At 41.5% G+C, this 20,916-nt stretch overlaps 1 protein-coding gene across 1 annotated transcript; it reads left to right on the top strand.

Moving 5' to 3' along the window:
• Window positions 1-464: 464 nt before the first annotated feature.
• On the top strand, window positions 465-20,378 carry LOC145418597 (uncharacterized). The gene is made up of 22 exons (XM_080286964.1): window positions 465-557; window positions 1,979-2,111; window positions 2,374-2,505; window positions 2,981-3,156; window positions 3,602-3,754; window positions 4,458-4,717; window positions 5,133-5,279; window positions 5,605-5,805; window positions 6,562-6,699; window positions 7,014-7,179; window positions 7,311-7,394; window positions 7,767-7,982; window positions 8,180-9,380; window positions 9,910-10,105; window positions 10,384-10,689; window positions 11,183-11,315; window positions 11,551-11,733; window positions 12,011-13,459; window positions 13,943-16,417; window positions 16,840-18,434; window positions 18,925-19,093; window positions 19,362-20,378. The coding sequence occupies exons 1-22, from the start codon at window positions 465-467 to the stop codon at window positions 20,280-20,282; spliced, it is 10,527 nt and encodes a 3,508-aa protein (XP_080143090.1). The 3' UTR covers window positions 20,283-20,378.
• The last annotated feature ends 538 nt before the right edge of the window (window positions 20,379-20,916 follow it).

Below are 20,916 nucleotides of genomic sequence, written 5' to 3' on the forward strand. Positions count from 1 at the left end.
TGGGCTCCTACACTTCTCATCTGGCAGCACAGGATTAGATGATGATGATGATGTAAACATTGTGGGGCCTGAGGGAGGGGGGTGGAGACAAAAGTCCTCCCGTTTGGTGTCATTTACGAGAGAAGAAAATATCAAAGTGAGTTGGATCACATAAAAAACACCGAGAAAACCATTTGTATGCATATATGAGTGGGGTGGATTGAGATGAATTTACCCTTAAAACATAATACAGGTATCTTGTGTACATTCAGTGGAAAAATAAAAAGCTTACAAGATGTGAAGCACTGATGTCACTTGAAGCAGCTGACATCTAACTGTAATGAATTTCAGTAAATGATATATAGTTTATATATAATTAATTTCAACAAAAGACATACAATACAGCACACTATATTTTTTTTTTCCAGCTCAGCCTATTCGTTATTTAATTGGTACGTCATCATAGCAGCCATCCTTCCGTGAAGATGAAAGAACCAAGGGAACTCCCACTGGCGCTTGTATGTGATATACTTCTAAAAAAACAGAAACCCTGGCCAAGCCTCCACTGGCTGGGAGAGGTAAGAGCGTGTGTCATTTGTCAGGGTGGGTGCTGGAAGAAAAATACTGTTTAGCTGAGAGAAGAAACCGTTGAGCCAAGGAATGTATTTTCTTCGTGGTATTTCCAGATGCCTTGATTCTGCTCTGGAGAAACTTTTTGATTTGTAGGAGCTGAATTCAGTCAGGTCCTGTTTTATGAGCATCCATTGTACAAGAAGCCAGCGATGTGAGATTGGGCAACTTATACCCAGATTCAGTGATATGAGTTTTTTAAGAGGAGCCTGTGGAGTCACATGGAGAGACAGGCTGACGAATGAGGATATAAAGGAGCGTTGTGGTGTGGATGTGGATGTGATAGGAAGTGTTATGAGGAACACACTGAGGTGGCTTGGCCATGTGGAGAGGATGGAGGGTGAAAGACTGACGAAGAGAGTGTATGTGAGTGAGGTGGAGGGGGGAAGAGGGAAGGGGAGGCCGAGGATGAGATGGAGGGATGGGGTGGAGAGGTATATGAGAGAGAGGGGTGTGAGTTGGGAGCAGGGCAGTGAAATGGCGGGGGACAGGGCAACTTGGAGGCGATTTGTTTGTGGTCCCCCAAACGGGATTGAGGCGTCTGGCAATAGATAGATAGATAGTTATATGAGTAGGGGCAGTTAACCTAAACTTATTTTTCCCGTAAGTTATGTACTCCATTATACAAGTTTCGCCTTTTTTTTCCTCCCTATCCACTATTTAAATCCAAGCTGTCCTCCATTTAACATATCCCACTGGTATAACAGGACCCCCCTGTATAGTCTTGACTTACTTAGGCCTTTGAACTTGTGGTGGATGATTCACTAGGTATCCTGTGTATGTTACAAGACCACTGCATCATCCAGGTTACCACAATTACCTTCCCTAGGTGTTAACCAAGGTACTTTTACCTGCTGACTCACAGTGATGACTAGGCACCTGAGTTTAGTGACACCAGCCACCTGCACCATAAGTTGAACTGTAGTGCTGTTGGACTGGCAACTTTGTAGTTTTTTTTTTCTTTTCTCCCTTAATGCAAAGAAGAAGGAACCAAAGGCCATTGTTCCCTCCAAGAAAAAATAAAAACATACAGCTATCACTGTTTCTGTAACTACTTGGGGTCTCCTGAATTAATGGGATCACCAGCAGATTGCAAAAATAGATTTCAAAAGACATCATCATAGTGATGGCATTGACAATATATGAAAATCAGGAAAATTGGAGTATATGTGTACTTTTCATTACAGGAAAGGGAGTGATAGTAAATGAATATGAACAAAAGAGTAAATTTGTACTTTTCATTATAATAAAGGATTTAATGATAAATGGAAAAAAGAATGAGTAAATGTGTATGTTTCATTGTAATAAAGGGAGTACTAATTTTAAAAAATCAGGAATATGGAATAAATGTGTACTTTTCTTCCCCCAGGATGACAAGAAAGTGTTCCAAATCTCCCGGCATCAGATTGGGGAAGTAAACCTAGTGTCTGGTGCGGCTTCAAAGGTTTCCTCGTTGAGTACGGTTACCAGGACTGCCACAGCCGTTAACTTGACACCGGATGGTAAGTGGTTCGTGTTGGGTATCTGTTTGTGTAGGAGCCTTGGATTTAAATCATTATGGAGCCACATCTACAATTATTCACGATATTATTGGTCATGAGTAAGGTAATTTTGTGTATGGTCTCCTGCTTGCTACCAACCATCCCTTTGTGTGTGTGTGTGTGTGTGTGTGTGTGTGTGCTTGTAAGAGAGAGAGAGAGAGAATTAAAACCCTAATGAGGTACATTTGCAGTGGTACGTACCGGTATTATCATTCTTCCTCAGGCAACTATGTGTATGGTCTCCTGTCATCTGGTGATCTGTTCTTTTGGGATCATGGAAAGAAGACTCTCGTACAAGCACAAGGGATACCAGAAGTTGTTTCTCGGATTCCAGACTCGGCCAGAAAAACAAGCGGTTAGTGAATATATACCTTAGTACTAATGAATGGTGGGTTAATGGGAGAGTGGATCATTTTAGTTGAACAGACTTTGCTTTCTCCTTCTGTCAAGCTTGTTCTGCTGTCTAAACCCAACCTTACTCCATCTTTAGGTGGGAAATGAGGTCAGAATAATGATAATAATGACAGATGGGAGAATGATGTTGACCAGTGAAAGAATTTTGTAACGTTAAGCCTCATTAATGCAGCTTTCCAGTACGGTTGTATAGCCAGGCCTCATTTAGCCTCGTGCATCAAAGTGACGTCCTTTGTAGTTTATTCTTGTGGCTGGCATATTCAGCTTAGGAAGGCCACAAATATTGAAGGGAGTTATTAAGGCCAGACCTCACCTCTCATGTTCAAAATGTTATCTTGATGCACCAGAATCACACCCACATCAACACCACAACACTCCAGCAATACAACAGCACTCAAGTACGTGTTTTATTTCAGGTGAACCTTTACAGGCAGTCTTGGATTTCTTTACCCAGTGGAGCCCCCAAGCCCCAGACACAAGTGATCCATCAGGTGGTCAGGAGGATCGATGCAGCCTGCCTCCCCACCACAGGCCTTACATCTTTGCATCACCACACTGTTCCAAAGCCATTGTTGTCATTGGTGCTAGTCAGGTTGGTGTTATAATTTCCCTGCACCTGTTTGGAAGGAGGTTCAGTAATTTCTTTGACTTGGACTTCGGGAATTTCATTGATCTACTACCCAAGTTTCCCATTCAAGTCAAGCAGTCAGTAGTTAAAATTAGAATAATATAATCAACATTACCAGGGTCATAGAGTCCTCTTTTATGGCTGAAATGGTCTGGATAATGGTTGTTTTGTCTTGGTCTCCCTTTCATTTCAAGCCCTCCAAGGCCCCCAAAGGATTGCCTATTATCATTTTCAGTAAAATGTTTCCTTCAACTCATCCTTTAGGTAGAAATTAAGACAAGAAAACAGTGATAATGATAGGTATGGTGATGACGTTTCTTTCAGGTACTGTAAGTGATTGTTAGGGTTGGGATGATGATAATGATGGGGATTGTGATAATAATGATAATGATGATGATGATCCCTTCAGGTATATGTGTGGGAGAAAGACGTGGATGGTGACAGAGAGGAAACTACTGGTGTACTGGCGGGTACTTGGTCTGTAGCTGCGTGTCCCAGTCATGTGTGTCTGCCTAATATCCAGTCCAAGGAGACTCAGGTTGCTTGTTGCTTCACTAATGAGGTAAGTAATCAAGTTGTTGTTGATTTATGACCAGTACCATATTTTTCATGATTTTATATGGCTACAGAATGAGTTTTATAGCTGTAGCTGTAGTAGTAGTAGTAGTATGGGTAGTAATAGCTGCAACCATAGAATTATCTGGGGTATGGATGTGGTGGACTGCAGCTTGAAGTTGCCCACCTTTCACTGTCCACCATCCTCTCTTTAGAGGATGGGGAGGGAGTTGAGGGAGGTTTGTGTACAGTAAATGGGTAGTGGATCTGTTTAGTCATTTCAGTGCCACCACATGAAGGCATCCCTCTCCAGCTAAGTCTGTTCTTCGCTCTACTAAAAATAATTTCATTCCTGCTGCCTATGATCTCCAGTCTTTCAAACGCAGTGTGTCCAGGCATCTCAAAATGATCGGATCTTGAATTTGGCTCTCTATTGTATTTTGTTTTTCTCTTGGAGGGAACTGTTACTGCGGGCTCATGGCCTTTGATTCCTTCTTCCTCGCATAAAAAAAAAAAAAAAAAAAAAAAAAAAAAAACACCAGATTGAAGGTGTTAAGCAGATTAGTATAACATCCAGCACATAGAACAGGTAGAATAACAGTTATGAGCAGTTGAAATTTGTCATGGTATATCATTCATTTTTTTGCTGTGTCTGGGAAGAATCGGTAGTAGATGGACTTTGACGGTTTTTATCTTATTGCCTTTTGCAGAGTGTGGGTGAAGAATGCCACATCAGCTTTGTTTTCTTGGACACCACTTGCATCAGGGTAACCACACTGAATGTATCCTGGTGCCACTCTTCATCAGCACCACACATACCACCCCCACACCCTGATGATGCTCCACAGATACCCAGTTCTCACTCCAGTTATACACACTCCTCAAGGTGGCACTCCATATCGGTTTCCCTGTCATATGCTGGATTACAGACAGAGGAATTGCTGCATAAGAAGGGAACTCTCATTGCTCGGTAAGATATATGACATTATTCTTTTTGTGTTCAGTCAGATAATTGTGATCCCCCCCCTCCTCAGATTAAAACCATGTGTGTGCAGAGGGTGAGAGGTGTGAATGTTAAGGGTAGAGTTGCGAGAGGCAGACCGAACTGGCTTGGGAAGGGGTCATAGTGTGTGACCTTAGGGATTAATGACTAAATAGAGAGGCTGTTAGAGATCTAGCGACATGGAGAAGCACCATTAGGTGATCAAGGCTGACGTATACAAACATGTTGGAGCCTTAACCAAAAAAAAAAATGGAAATGTGAATTGGGAAGATGATGATAATTCCAGGTTGAATCACTGTTGCAGTAGGTATTTTCCCCTCAGTGATACAGTTGTGTACTGATGTAGTGCATTCGTCCTTCATTATTTTTGTGCTGCTTTCAGATATGCACATAATCAGAGTATCCTTTGTGTTGCTGTGAATTCTGAACGCCAGCATCCCAAACTGGTGTACGTTCACCCTCTGTGCACCACTGCTGTTGTGACTGATGTCGCTAGCACTCACGGTCAGCAGAAATACTTAAATACAAAGTGAGTTGTTTGGAAGATCTGTTGTTTTTAGCAGAGTGCAGTTTATAGCTACTGATATGATGAATAATGGAATATATTTTACCTCATTATTTTCATGATGGAATGGTCAGTGAATGGCATTGTGGCCCATTCAGTTTGGCACACTGTTGGTTGTTATTTATTTTTATTTTTTCTAGATCTGTACCCCACTAGGTTGGGAAAACAGGCCTGAATGATGGTGATGATGAACCAGTTTTATGTTTTTGTTATCTCATAATTTGATGGACAGCGTGTACATTTGGTATAGCATTGTAAGATTATTGTTTATTTTGCCTCTTTTTCACAGTCAGATAAAACCCCATGTTGTAAGTGACTTAGCATGGTCACACAACAACACATTCATAGTGGGATGTGTGAGGTCTGGTGCGTTGTTCGTGGCCACTCGCCTAGGTCCGCTCCTGAGGCTGTCTTGTTCTGGGGAAAAGTTAATACTTCACCCAGCCATGTTGCTTCCTCTTCAGCCACATGCAGAGTCACCCAGGAATGAGTAAGTATTTGTTAACATTCTTTAGTCTTAAATTGTCTTGGATATGTAAGGTGTTTGTGGCTGCTCATTTTGGTGTATACTTAGGCCTTCTTGTTCTGGGTAAAACTAAGTACAATACTGTATTTCACTGTTTGTTTCTTCCTTCTTCCCCCAGATGCAGAATTGCTAGTCACAAATATATATTATCTTTCTTTGGCTTAAATTAAATGGTCTGAAGTAAGAGGTATGTTATGTGCAAGGTGTTTGTGGCCTCTTGTCATGATCTGGTCCTAAGGCTGTGTTACTTTGAGGAAAACTTAACACTCCACTCTGCCATGTTGCTCCTTCTTCACCTACATATTGAGAAAAATTAGTAAATATTCACTGCCTTCTGTGACTTTAATAATCAAGCTTTATTAGCGTGTCATATTAAGGGAGATCATAGGACTCAACCAGCTCTGAAAGATTGCCAGATTGTTGTCGGTGATATAACACATGAGGTGTGAATGTTTATGCCTGTGGGATTATGCCTGTGGGATGGAGTCAGGATTCTAGGGGCTTGAACAGAGAGTGAATGAGACTATAGCCCTTCTAATTAGGAAGACTTGTAGTTAGTGTCCATTGCATTCAGATTCTTGCATGCTCACTGGACCCTGCCTCACCCAGTCCATATGTGGGAAGGGAGGTGTGATGATGAGTGTAATGATAATGATGATGATTGGTGGTGATGATGATATTTAGAGTTATGAATGTGACAGACTTGCTTTTATACCTCAGGGAAGGGAGTGAGAGTACTGGGAGTGGCGGTGGTGGAGGGGTAAGGTTCCGTGTGTCGTGCCACCCCACCAAGGATAAATTTCTGCTGTCCTCAGGCTTCAGGGTGTCTGTCTTAACCTTCCCATCCAGTGCAGCCAAGTGAGTCATACCATTTAGGAGCTTTGGTGTTGCTATCAGGATTTTTTAATATTACAGTAGTTAAGTAGTGAGAGTTTTTCCCTTTTTTTTTTTCTTACTAGGGCTCTGAAAACATCATAAAAATACTCAGGACTGTTTCTGATGCCAGTGACAAAGAATAAATCACTCCTCATTTTTTTTCCTGTACAGAGTTTCATGGGCCATACCACCTTGCATTGTCACAGTTGTCAGGGATGCATTAGTGATATTTTGATTGTGGTTTTATTTATTACTGTGATGCAACTTCTGATCTATTGCAAAATTTTCATACTCAGCGATGCAGATATAGCAGATCATCGGTTGAAATCAGCTCACCACTCCCTGCGCCTTTTACGCCATTCATCCCTGACTCATGACTATGCGTACATCCACACCAGCACTTGGCGCCTGGCTCAATCTACCCTGGATCTTGCTTCTACCTCTAAGCCCAGTGGACATCAGGTACGAGAATATAGTTTAATTCCGCAAACATTGACTTAATCATCTTTACTGTATGAGTTAATGGTTGTATTATGGTTGATCATATAGTGAGGTTAACCTGTGTACTGTAATTAATAATTAATGTATTACAGGTTAGTTTATGGACAAATTGTGAACCAGGCAGTGCAGACTGGAAAGACAAACATCTAACCACCCCTTGTGAGGCAGACCATCTAGTGAGTATTTCCTCATCTGTGTTGATTCTTTTTAATTGCCTAATTTACTTTGAGTTATTTCGTTATCTTTCCTTCTGTATAACTTTACTCTTTTTGCTCTTACCTGGCTTAAACTTGCCATCCCTCCATCTTGGATACTGAACTGTAGCAAGACATCAGCACTAAGAGATCAACACAAGAATATGATGCAAGTCACAAAGAAGTGCTGTGGGAAGGATGTATAGCCATAGTTTTGTCTAATTGTGCCACTGAGCTATGTGCAATGAACTACAAAAGGACAAAAATATATGTTTATCAAGTTTGTATTTATTTGTACATTGTAGAGATTGGTTATAAATTCTCTCACATATTCAGTTTTCTTTCTCTGATTAGATTGAACAGACACTGAATCCTCTGCTTGCCACTTGGAGCCTCATAGCATCATACAAAGGACCCCAAACACAAGACTGGCAGAGACGAACAAGAACTACTGTGCGTCTCTTGGTGAAGCTGCTGCACACTTTGATTTTGACCAGTGTGGATGATGATGCAATAGAACATCAAGCCTGTTTAGTCCAGATTCTGCACATTTTCCATCGCTTTGTTGGGGTGAGTTGGTTGGATCATGAGGGTGATGGTAGGCAGGATTGGGCTATAAAATCTAACAACAGGAACAGGTGTAGAATGTAATGGTGGCTATGGTAATGTTTAATACTTGTAGCCACATAAAATAGAAAAATTAGAAATGATTATGAAAGTTCTAAAGACAACATTGTAATTTGACTAAAACTGTGCCTCTTTCACAGGTATGGCCAGTATGGCCAAAATCAACCCACCTGATGAGGCCCACGCTTCACCTCACCCACAAGCTCATACACGCCATCCTGTCCTGCGAGGGTCATGCTGGGGAGAGACGATCCATCACCACAATTCTCATACTGACTCAGACCCTCTCAACCGTAGAGCAGGTTCTTGTATCAGCCATGACATTCAGACCCAAAATTAAGTCCAGCACTGTGTGTGAATATGATCCAGGATTAGTTTACCCAGGCATAGAAGTTACAAATATTCCCTCAGTCTCATCGGCCTCAGAGAAGGGAGAGTGTGACGGTCCTGTTGTGTCCCACAGAACGACAAAGCTGTGGTTGTGTCTGTATGCTCGTGCTTCTAAGATCCATTCTCGTATCGTGGGAAAAAAACTGAAGAGAAGTGCATATCAGAAATCTGTAGCAGCACTGAATATCATACAGGGTAAGCTACAGAAATTCAGATATGATTTCAGCCCACAGAAGATTAAAATTCAGTATTCCCCTATTAAATGTCTGAAAGGGCTTTATCTTTCAGCCATAGATGGATGGAAGGCACAGGTACTAGTAGGATTGTCTAAGGAGATTAAGTCTAAGAAACTAAGCCAGTACCTACACTCCATTCTCTATGCTTACATGCTGAGGGAGGACATGGTTGGCCTTTCGGAGTTTCTACTTTGGCTGTATGATGTAGTGAAGTTGGTGTTACTTACAAAGAACCAGCCGATGTCTTCCTCCATTTTAACCAGCACACCAAAAACCAAGACTGGGGAGGCCATAGCATCTCAGGATTTAGAATTTGATGGCTTGGTGAAACAGAGAAAAAAGGTAAAGGGGAAGCAAGAGGCCAGTGCAAGAAAGTTGAAAAAGAAGAAAGTGAAAGAAGCAAAAAATGGAACTCCCAGTGAAGAAATGGTTGTGAATAGATCAAGGAAAATAAGCGAGGCATTGAAAAAGGATGAACCTCAAGGCAAATCTCTCAAACCTGTCATCTTTAACGGTGATGAAACCAGCCCATCCCTTGATCCTTCAACTCTCACATCAAAGGTTAGATGGAGGCTGATCAAGGCAGCTCGTCAGGTGATTGGCAGTTTTGGTCGTAAGGTAGCGAGTGATGTTCTAGGGTTGAAGAGTGAAGTTCCCCCACCTCACAAGCCTCATCGGTTCCCGTCTCTGTGGAAAGCTGATTCACAAGAAGAAGGTTTGTGATTGGTGTTTCATTATTATCATTATTGCCATTATCATCATTTCATTGTCTGCATTGTCGTAATTGTCTTCGTAGTCATCTTTGTCCATCCATCCCTCCATCATGCAATCCAGTGCTGCCCCATGAAGAGCATAGGAGCCCGGGGACAGGCAAGATGGTCCTGACATTTAAGATAAGAGTGCTTAGCCTCACTCATACCTTAGTGGCATTACGTGAGCAATAAATCCCAACCACCTGTTGGATATAAACCTGCACTGGCTCAGGATAATGTGATGTCAGTGAAGGAAAGAAGAGTACAGTGTTATGTTCTGTGTAATCATGATCACCTGAGGAAATACTGAGATGCTTACTTTTAGTGAAATTGAATGATAATATTTCCTTATGCATCATTGTTGTCTGCTACTTTTGAGGAACTAAAATTTCAGGTTTATACCAATTTGTACACTAATGGTTAGGGTCACAGTAGATTATAATGTACGTACATTTTACCAGTTCAATAATTTACTGTGTTTCCTACTGACAGATGAAGCGAGAGTCAGTCAGTCTCCTCACAGACCTAAGGCCAACCCCTCCATCCTGCCATGGAATGCAAGGTTGGCCGGACAAGCATTGGCAGTTGCAGGAGAGTGGGCTGACCTCACAGCATTGGCACAGAGTATAGGGGACACTGGAACATCACTGATTGCTAGTGTTCTTGGCACCATGGTTGGCAGTGACAGGTTGGGAGTTATTTAATGTGTTAAGGGATGGATGAATGAATAAAGGCTATGTTGGTTGTGTGAAATGATGCAGATGAAGTTACCAGGTATGATTGGTAACATTGATAGGCCATGGTTGTACGCATGTGGGTGCACGTGTGGAATCATGTATGGCATATCATGTGCAGCTACTATGACTGGAGATACTGTATATACAAGCATCCCTGTCTTTCAGCATATCATCAGAATAAAGCCTCTTCCCATCCATGTTTACATACAGGAATATTCTTGTTTTTCAGCATACCAGCACAAAGCCTCCTCCCATCTTCGTTGATCACAAAACAGCTACTAGACACAGGACCTCACCTTTCCTTCAACACAACGACCCTCTACCACCACCAAGACCTCCTTCAAGCTGCTGCCATGTGCTCCTCTGTAGTCCTACCTCAAGTCTTAAACCACTGTTTTGATCAGATTGACAGTATCATAAGGCAGTTGGATGTATTTGTGCCTTTGAGTATCTACCTGCCAGCTCCTCCTGTATACTGCCCTCAGATGATTAAACACCCTGATCCTTTACCCCTTTCACATGGAGGGTCTGTAAGGTGAGCTGTGGTATTGTGAAGAAGTGTATCATAATTATATTTTGATGTCAAATGGAAAATGAGGCATGTCTTCAAAGGATTGACATGGGGAATAAGGGTTGGGATGGTGATGTTTGATATAATATGAAAACTGCTCCAACTGAATGTTATTTATAATAGGACTAAGTGGTTTTGACTCTTGGTTTATCATCCACTCTATAGAAAACATCAGCTTTACTATGACCAACCCCGGTATGAGTTTTCTTAAAGAGGAAACCTGGCATTTCTCTATCTGTCTATCTATTGCCAGACGCCATAATCCGGTAAGGGGTGGCCATTTGACTTTGAGTTAGTTGTTTTACGGGGAGGGGCACTAACCCTCCACCAACCCACTTGTTGACACGTAGGGAGCACGTATGGTTTGGTTATATGGTTACCACCCAGCGTTTGATTAGAGTAAATTAGCTAATGTATTGAAGTTTGGCACATAGCACCACAACCAACTGCATTACAGGTGTGAGGATGAACTACGTGTGGACACAGCTGGGTGGGTACAGCTGGCATGTAGTGTCATCTCGGCTGCGGGTGTTGCCCAGCTCCTCCTCCTGGATCTCTCTCATACGGATACGATTGTGGGCCACAGACAGGTATTTATTTGTTTTAGCTTTTTTATCGTTTTATATGAATCTTTATCAAGTTGCTTAGTGTGCTGCTGAGTGCATTACTTTTTTCTCATGATGATGATGAGGAAGAGGAGGATGAGAACAATGATAATGATGGTGATGATAATAACGATGATGACGATGGTGATGATGATGATATTGTCAAAGATGGTGACTGTGTTAAAGAAGATGACAATAGTGCAGCTATGACCTCTTCCAGGTGCCAAGGACATTCCACGCTGAGCTTCACAAGATGGCTGAGGCTGTGGGCGGCAGTAGGGATGCTCCGAGGCCAGAAGGAGAGGAGTGGAGCCAGATCACTGAAATCTGGCATCGTTTCCTTACAAAGTTGTGGATACTGCATGCCAGGGATCGCCTCTCGCGCTGTGTACGCAAGTTTGCCGTCAGTGATCACTCCTCTCGCCGTGTAAGTTTCCACAAGACATGCTGGTCATAGTTCTTCCATGTTTTACTGTCTTCCTGGTTAGTTCCTCCCTCTGTCATTTTTTTTTTTCCTCTCCCCGAACCCTATTTCATCCCATTATCATGTGGGAAAAGACATCTGGATGATGATGAGGACGACGATGATGATTATTTAGGCTTTGATGGTGATGATGGTTATTATACTCTTGGCTTATAGTAAAGATTTGGATGATGGTATGATAATGATGAAGATACAGCCTAGTAAGTCTGTTTTAACGAATTTTCAGAGGAAAGCAACCAAGGAATCATCAGCACTGGAGATATTACAGTGGATTGAGGAGCTTCACACCCTTGCTGACAGTGATGACTGGAAACATGAATTAGTCGCCACAGCCCTCACGGTCGCTGCTGATTGCCCCTCATGTCCCAGCATTGCAAGGTTGTTGGGTAGATTAATACCTGACCCATGCAAGCTACCCTCACTCTCAAAGGATAAAGCTAATCGGCTATTTGATGTGTGGAAGAGCATAGATGTACCAGTGTCTGAGTTGAAGATGCCCCCATTAGTGTCAGAGTTGAACATTCCATCCCATATTAAGGGAAATGGTGATAATAGCACTAGTCTTCCTGAAACCAGTGACAAGAGAAATGATGTTAACGTTAGTTCTCTTCCTGAAACCTTTGTCAAGCTTTATGCCGTCTATGAGGAAGTGTGTAGGGAAGTTGAACATCAAATTAGATCCCTTGACAGCACAAAAGAAAATAATGTTACTAGTCAAAATATTCAAGAATCCTATAGTGGTCAGGACAGGTTACATGAAGGGTTGCAGGAAGATTTTAGGAAATTCCTCTACCTTTTCATCAGCATGACATTTGTACGCAACATCGAGGCCTGTCCTCAGCTGACCACAAACACCCCATTACTGGCTCAGTTTAGTGATGCAATAAAGGACAGAGAGTTTTTAGGGATAAAGGTAAAATCACAAATAATGCAGTCATATGATCATGACTCAGGTGACCATCCCAGTGGTGTGTTGGATGATGACGTGTTGTTGGAGTTGGTTGGTGCAAGATGTGATTCTGTTGAACACAAGGGGTTCTTTCAAAATCTGGGTCATTCTTTGAACAGAGGAGCAGCTTTGTCAAATACACACATAATCTGCGATGAAAATTGCTGCAGAAAGCATCACAAAAGCCTGATCTCCTCCTCAGTCAGAAAGAGTGATGTTAAAACAAGAAGTATCTCCAGTTCACCCAGTCCCAGAAGGAGATGGCAAGTCCCCAAGAGATCGGGAAAGACAGACAATCGTTCACGCTCCCTGTCAGTACGAAGAAAACAGTCAGTCAGTACCAGCCAGGATGAGTGTATTAGGAGACCCTCATTGGAACTCATAAGTCAACTCTTTATGCCACATAATCCAGACCTGAGCCTTGCATTCAGTCGACTCCTTCAGTTGCCTGATTATTCTAAGTGTAATTTGGAGTTCTTGCCAGGAGTTTTTGAGCTTGTGAAATGGATGACGAGTAGTGAGAGGAAATTCAGCCTTTTGGATTTGATGCCTGATGGGCTTAGTAGTACAGATAAAACCTCCAAAGTCCATATTAATCTCAGTGTAGAGGATATCATTCAGTCTCTTAAGTGGGAGTCAATGTCCCGGGATGGCTATGCAAGCAGCCCTGTAGATGCACGTGTTGAAAAGAAAAAAGTGGGTCACAGAGGCAGTAGAAGAAATAAAGAACATATCAGGCAGAAACATAGGAGTGAGGAATGTGGAAGGCAGGACACAGTGTTGGGAGGGGATGATGATGATTATGTTGAGCAGAATCCAAATACACCCATCCGTTCTGGTGTTATTGATTCCGCCACATCACTACCTAAGGACACAGCCCCTGTTACTGTAGCAGCTGTGAAAAATGAATATTTGGTTAGAACTATTGACGAGGAAAAAAAACCTGTTCACTCCTATCCCAGAAAATCAAAACCAAGGAGAGGCAAACATCCATCACTTGATAATGCAAAAGCTACTGTCTCTATCATGGAAGGAGAGCATATTATGGAAAAGCAAGGGCCTCGGATAGCTGCTGAAGAAAGCATTAGGCATCCCATGGATGATGTAGGAGGTAGTGAAACTGATGGGAAGCCTTATGAGCCTGAGGTTAATAGTAAATCTTGCTCTGTTCATGTGCAGCCTTCCATGAAACAGATGAGGGAAGTAAGAAGCTTAAATAGCCAGGGCGATACTACCAATGGCCCTGAAAGAAACTTTAAGATTGATTCTGTTCAGGATTTTGGTGATAATGCTTCTGCATCTGCTGTAAATGGGGTTGGTCTAAAGGAATCATCATCTACAGGGACCTCTGGCTCTCCAAGATGTAGTCAGAGAAAGCTAAGCACAGAAACAGATATGGGTTTAAGATTAGACCAGTCCCCAAAGTCTCAAGTGTCTCAGACTGGGGATAGTATTCATCAGTCTAAAAGTGGGAGAGAGACAGACATACCATATGGGCAGTATAAAGAAGGTAGTAATGTGGAAAGTGTATCTCATGAGGGGATGAATGGAAAAGCTTCAGGAGGATTAAAATCACCCAAGTCGGGAGATCAGGTGACCAATATTCAACCATCTGGCATCACATCCCTCCCAGTTAGTAGTGAAGAAAATGAAGAAAATGTCCTTAAATCAGAAAGTAGATCTGTCGGTGAGAACAGGGACAAGATGCAGAGTGAAAAGGACTCTGATTCAAACAGGTCTTGGGAACCATTTAAAGCAGTACATAAGGAGTCTTCAAAGCCACAGCTGTTGAATATTAAAGTAGAGGAAGCAGAGAAGCCATTGCCTGCCCTTAGAACCTCACCATCTTTCTGCGAGACAAGACATGGGTTGACGTCAGTTGAAGTACCAGAAGAAAATGAAGACCTGAATGTTGTGAGACTTGGCAGGTTACTCCATATGCCCAAAGGAAAGGTCACACTGGATGAAAGTAAGCATTTAAGTTTATCAGAGCTCACTGGAGAGAGTGATGAGTCACGGTACGAGTCGATAAGTGTGGATGTCAACAACACCTTAGATGATCTCACCCTGCCAGACTCATTACATGCTTCTGATTTGAGTAAGGGAAGTGAACAGTCTCTCACAGGCCATGGAATTCGTGATTACATCATACTGAAAAACAAACTACACGTACCTCAGAATTTGAATCATACTAAGCAAGAAAGACTCAGAATGAAAGATGAAGCTCGGAACTCTGTAAAAACTCTAAAGGGTAAAAGGAAACTGGGAAACATAGTGACGGTTAGAAGTGCCGCAAATAAGAATCAGCCAAGAAAATGGGATGATCGGGAGTTGCGTTTGAAGCCAATTCCCCTGAAAATAAAATCACCCCTTAAAAATGCAAGCAGGTTTGAGGATGATGGGATCTTTGGTGAAATACTGAAGGATAACAAAATGGAAGGAAGGAATATGAGACTGTTAAAAATAGATCAGCCACAGATCCGTGATAATCCCAGTACTGTACAGCAACAAAAGCCACTACAGCTAAAGCCACTCCCTGTTTCTCTGCTTAATAGGAGAAATTTGGGTAATGTGGGGTTCAGAGCACATGGGCAAGATTATTCAAATATTCTCACAAATGGAGGTGATAATCAAAACATGAGAATATTGAACCTCCCCCCTCAGTCACACAGTCAAGTTAAAAAAGGCAAAAACTCAAAGTCGCTCAGCTTTTTGGATCCACAGCAAGTCTTCTCGTTCTATGTAGCAAATATGGTGAAGAATGATAAGAAGTTCAAAGTACTCAAGATTAAGGAGAAATTAGAGGAGAGATTGTCGAAGGGAAAAGTGCTGGCTAGTATGGACAGTGAAAAGGAAAGAGAAAAAGAACGCATAGGAAAAAAGGCAGTAGAAAAAGATGCAAAGGTTGAAAACATCGATCAAGGATTTTTGGATAAAGTTGAGGAATATGCCCAGAAATTTAAGACTGGCAGATACAGAGAGTTGTTATCAGGAAGGGGTAATGAAAACAAAGAAGAAACTCCGGCAAGTATTCAGTACAAGGCCACAAAAATGAGGAATGAGGTTGATAAGAATAAATATGAGGAAATGCTGTCAGAAAACTGCTTTGGATATAAGGAAGAAAATCAGTTGAGAAATCAGTATGAAGCTGTGAGATTTAAAAATGAAATTGATGGAAATAGACGTACAGGTATACTATCAGGAGAAGGCAATGAAGATGAGGAAGAAGCTCAGTCTGGAATTCAGTACAAAGCCACAAGAGTTAAGGACAAAATTGCCGAGAACACACACAGGGATATGACCGAGAAGCGTAATGTCATACCAGTACGAGAAAACCTCAGTCCTCAAAAGTTAATTAGGGAAAATAAAGAAATGGTTTCAGTTAGTACCCAAGTGAATGGGAATGTGGTGAAGTTCAGAGGACAAAAGACAGATATATCCACACCGTCAAGTACCATTGCACCTGAAAAGCAAGCACACCATATAACAGTGAGGAAATCCTTCAGTCCACCAGGTTCAGGTTTAAACGAGGATGGTGCAGCAATAACAACAGCAGCAACAGCAGTGAAAATGAGAAATCCTTTAGTGAGAGATTCTTGGACCGAAACTGAAGGTGCTGATGACAAGGTGGCTGTTGAAAGAAGTGAAACACAGGTATGGTATGATATTTTCTGTGTAATAGTAATGGAGCTTTGACAGCATTTAATTCAGTCTCTTCAGGATGTTGGTATCTTTTGTATGTTCTTCTTATGCTGCCAGAGGATCTTTTTCATAATAGGAAAGCCTCTACAACTGAAGGACTAAACAAAGCCATGCGTATCCCCTCATGTTCAAAAAGTCACGCCTTAGTTGGGTAAAGTAATTTTGGAGAGAGAGAGAGAGAAAAAAAAAATCATAACTTTGAAAGGGTTAAAACTTGTATTAAAATTGTTTCTTTTATCAGTACAGTATTTACCAACATTATATATGAAATATCTGTAAGTGAGTGGATATATATACAGAGCAAATGGATATAATGATTATATAATTTAGTTTTATGAAAAAGGATTTATATTGTGCATTTACTTCTTTTACAGACACAGACCAACTTTGGACCGTCAAAGGATGTCTCTGTGCTTGTTAATATTCCTTCACCTTCCGTCTCTCAAACTGAACCAAAGAATCGTGATCTCTCCTCCCTTCCTGTGCAGCAAGATGTCATCCAAAGCACAGGTCCTCCTTCCACAAACAGTCCACCTTTAGCTCATCCAGATACTTCTCATATTCAGTCTTCCTCATCTCAGCTGCCTCCTCATCCTTGCCCTAATACTACCTCTCCCTCTTCACATCCTTATCCTCATCCTACTACTAATAGTACAACTACTACTGGTAGTACTTTTCCCCCACATCCTCCATCTCCATCAGTCCACCTTCCTATTCCATTTAGCACTCATCCACGAGAGGATGCAAAAGCCATTAAAATTATCCGCAAGCAAGACATACCCTGTGAAATTGTCCAGCAGCGTATTGAAGAGTTTTGGAATGAGTTTGAGATGACTTTGCCTGCTCAGGAAACACATAGCCAAGAGGAGAGAAGCATAATTTTTACACAAGACAGTCAGATGAACGTGGCAGATGGTACTGTAGAAAAACGAGGTGAAAATGGTGTTGATAAAGCAAGTTCGAATGAAGAAAGTGTCAGGGAACTCTTTGAACTGAATAAATCTGAGAATGAATTGAGATATAAACCTGTTGATGTGGAAGACAGAAAAACCTTGCATGTAAATAATTATAGGAGAATCAAAGCAGAGCAAACCAGGGATCCAACACCATGTACAGAGGATCCAACAGCAATTCCCTGTGAGGCCAAGGAGAATTTGAATCAGTATAAGGACATGACGGCAGATGAGCTAATTGATGTGTTCCTGAGTGGTAGAATATCCTTGGAGGGCCTGTGTAGAGTTGTTCCAAAGTCAGCCATTGAAAACAAGTCCACAGATGAAGAGGAAGGGATGGGTAGAGATTATCACCATGACATTGAAACACTAGAGCAACAGACTTTAGAAGCAATGAAAGGGCTTAACGAATCCAGAGAACTGGTATCAAAGGTCAGTGACTTAATCCAGACTTCAGAGAGACGTCAGACAGAGAGCAGCTTAATTCAGGGTTCGGAGAGACATCGTAGAGAGAGAATGTCACCCCAGAGAAGTAGCCCTGCTAAAAGATACACTGAACATCGATCTGAATTTAAGCATCAGGATTGGAAAGAAATAATGGCAAGTTATAAGAAGCATGGGAACTCAGATGCCCTAGTAAATTTCCTTGAACATACATCACCAGAACACCTAACCGAGGAAATGATCAGTGAAGTTATGGCTTATGAGGAAGAAATTAGCCGAGGTGATGAGAAATACCAACGATTTCCTCACCATCAAGACTCACTATCGGCAACTTACATTATAGAGTGTTTAGAGACAGGAGGAAGATCAATGAAGAAACCAGACCAGGGACAAAGTCAGGACCATACCAGTGATACCAGTATATTAAGAGGAGTAACAGACAGTACTGGAATAAAAAACAGCACAGCAGCTAAGAATAATTCCACTAATGTTTGTCAGAAGCTGGAGAACTGCCTGACTGTAGTAGGGGCAAAGGAGTCTCCGAGGCTGACCCTCAACTTAACTGGCATGAGGTAAGGTGCGTGCGTGCGTGTGTGCACGTGTGCGCGTCTAACAGTTTATTCTTTCCTTCAGTTCCCTGCTATGATTCTTGGCGTGATGGTGACTTGATGAGACATGGTAGTTTGGATGAATGGTGGCTGGTGTGTGTGGTATTGGTAATGTATCATGGTTCAAGAATGTGTGAGAGTGGGTGATAGAAGAGAGTAAGAATTTGCAATGAAAGGCCTTCTTCCCGTATAGTATGCACATTTGTGGGATTTCAGATCTGGGTTATTGTTTGAATTTTAATATATACAGTATATGATTTAGTTTTGGTTGTTAATAGTAAGGAGGGGACTGTAGAAACTTAGGAAGCAAAGGGAAGGAGTAATATCTACAATTCGAGAGTGTGTGTAGGGAAGTCAAAGATATTTATTACGGTATTATTATTATTATTTATTATTATTATTATTATTATTATTACTATTATTTCAGATCATTTTCAAGTGTCTCGTCTCCTAGCTACACTCTTCCAAGCCGGGGGTCCAGAGTGGAGGAGAAACATCAACAAAGGAGAGCAGAAATTCGTTTATGGATGAAAGAGCAGAGACTTAAAAGGAGGAACCAAGCCAACTCAAGCTCAGAATCTCCATTACAGTTGGCCACAAGCACTAATCATGCTTCAACCAAGGTACAGTTTTGAGTAGAAGTTAGCATACTGTTCCATTGAGTCAACTTCAAACTTATGACCTACTACTACAGAACGGGACAAAATTTGGCCTATTATTCCTCTGTGTCAACATCAAGGGTTTATTTATGTTTATAGTATCTCCAAAACATCAGAAAACCAGCCTTCCCTCCAAGAACGTGGTGCTTGGTGGAAGGCAGCTGAGAGAGAGGGAATAGGAATGAGAGGAGATGAGTTTATAATCTGCTTTAACTTAGATTCTGTTTTTCAGGGTACCAGTGTCTCCAAAATATCGGAAAATCAGCCACAGGTTCCTCATGAGAATGCAGGGCTTAGTGGGAGACAGCTGAGAAAGAGGAGCCAGGAGAGAGAGGAGAGAAAAGTAGAGATGAGGAAAGACCACATGAAGATGAGAGAAAACGAAGCTCTTAGACTCCTGGACAGCCATGAGAGGGACTTAGCAACACACAGGGAACAAATGACAATCAACAATCATCCCAAAGTACCTAGAATGGATAGTACGCAGTATTCATTAAGTACTGGAGATAGTAAATGTAATCAGCTAGTTTTTACTCCAACAGGCAATATAGCTAAGAGAAGGCAGGGTTATTATGAGGTAAATATAAAACAATCAAGCACAGGCAAAGATATAACAGAGAATAGTTGGAAAAATAAGCAGGTTTTATCAATTCCCACAACATCCTCCTCACCTGAATCTTCCAAAAAGTGGGCATTAACCAAGAAGGATGATTTAACAAATAAGAAGAGAGAACACCAAGCAATAACCGGGTATCTGAAAGGAGAGCAAGATATTTCCAGTCGTGTTAAGGCAGAGCTGGATGGTTTGATGGAGTGTTTGTCTTCATCATCACAGGAGAAAACACACACTCCAGTCACCTCAGACAAAAAGGAGAAAAGATCGGATTCAGTTTCCGCCGTAGGAATAAATCATAAGAATGTTCCCAGTGATGAAAATAAAGCCACTAATATCCATCATCCTCTAAACACAACATTCACCCTAGATAGAATACCTGAAGTTGTGTCTGAAGAAGCCTCAGGAAGTTCATTATCGACAAACACGTCCCAGGACTCGCACCTAAGGTCAGACAGAGAGGCAAGTGAGTTGGAGGAAGTCAGTACAGAGTCTTCTTGGTCTGTGCCCAGTGATGTGAAGAAATTACTGTATGGGTAATAGGATAGAAGAGGATCGGAGCATTGGAGGGTGGGTAATATTTGTACGGTATTCGTAGCTACTAGAGAAAAAGTACTACCAGTAACAGTAGAGGGGGAGAGATTAAGGGCCACTAACACATTCTTCTAGTATTCTTCATGCACCAAGTAAATTTAGTTAATGCAGTCAGTAGCAGAAATATTTCTGTAATACATGTAGTGTACATTTTGCATATATTACTTGTAAATATTGTACCATAAAAGATCCATTCTCCTCATGTTCTAGAGAGATCATACTTCATTAATGTATCTCCCAACCTCATATGATCACATACTGTAATTGGGTAAGGCTGATGGTATTTGTATGTATGCATGTTGTACGTATTTATATATATTTTTGTACGTGTGTCAGCATATACTGTATATGCAAGTTCTGAGCAAGGTTATCATTAAATCAAATTTCATCATGTCCAGTGACCTTACCCAGTTACTTGTAGAATCATGTTATTTTCTCACAGTGAACTGGGAACATTCCTGCCATTCACACCCAAGAGACTAACATAAGCATGAAGTTGATATCTAATGGTGGGATTCTTGTATACGTTTACAGCTGATTTCCTGTCATAACTTGATTTGCACAGGAAGGACAAAGAAAA

Source organism: Coenobita brevimanus, chromosome 115 (assembly GCF_032717465.1).
Source record: "Coenobita brevimanus isolate Jiangsu-jjx chromosome 115, ASM3271746v2, whole genome shotgun sequence".
NCBI lineage: Eukaryota > Metazoa > Arthropoda > Malacostraca > Decapoda > Coenobitidae > Coenobita > Coenobita brevimanus.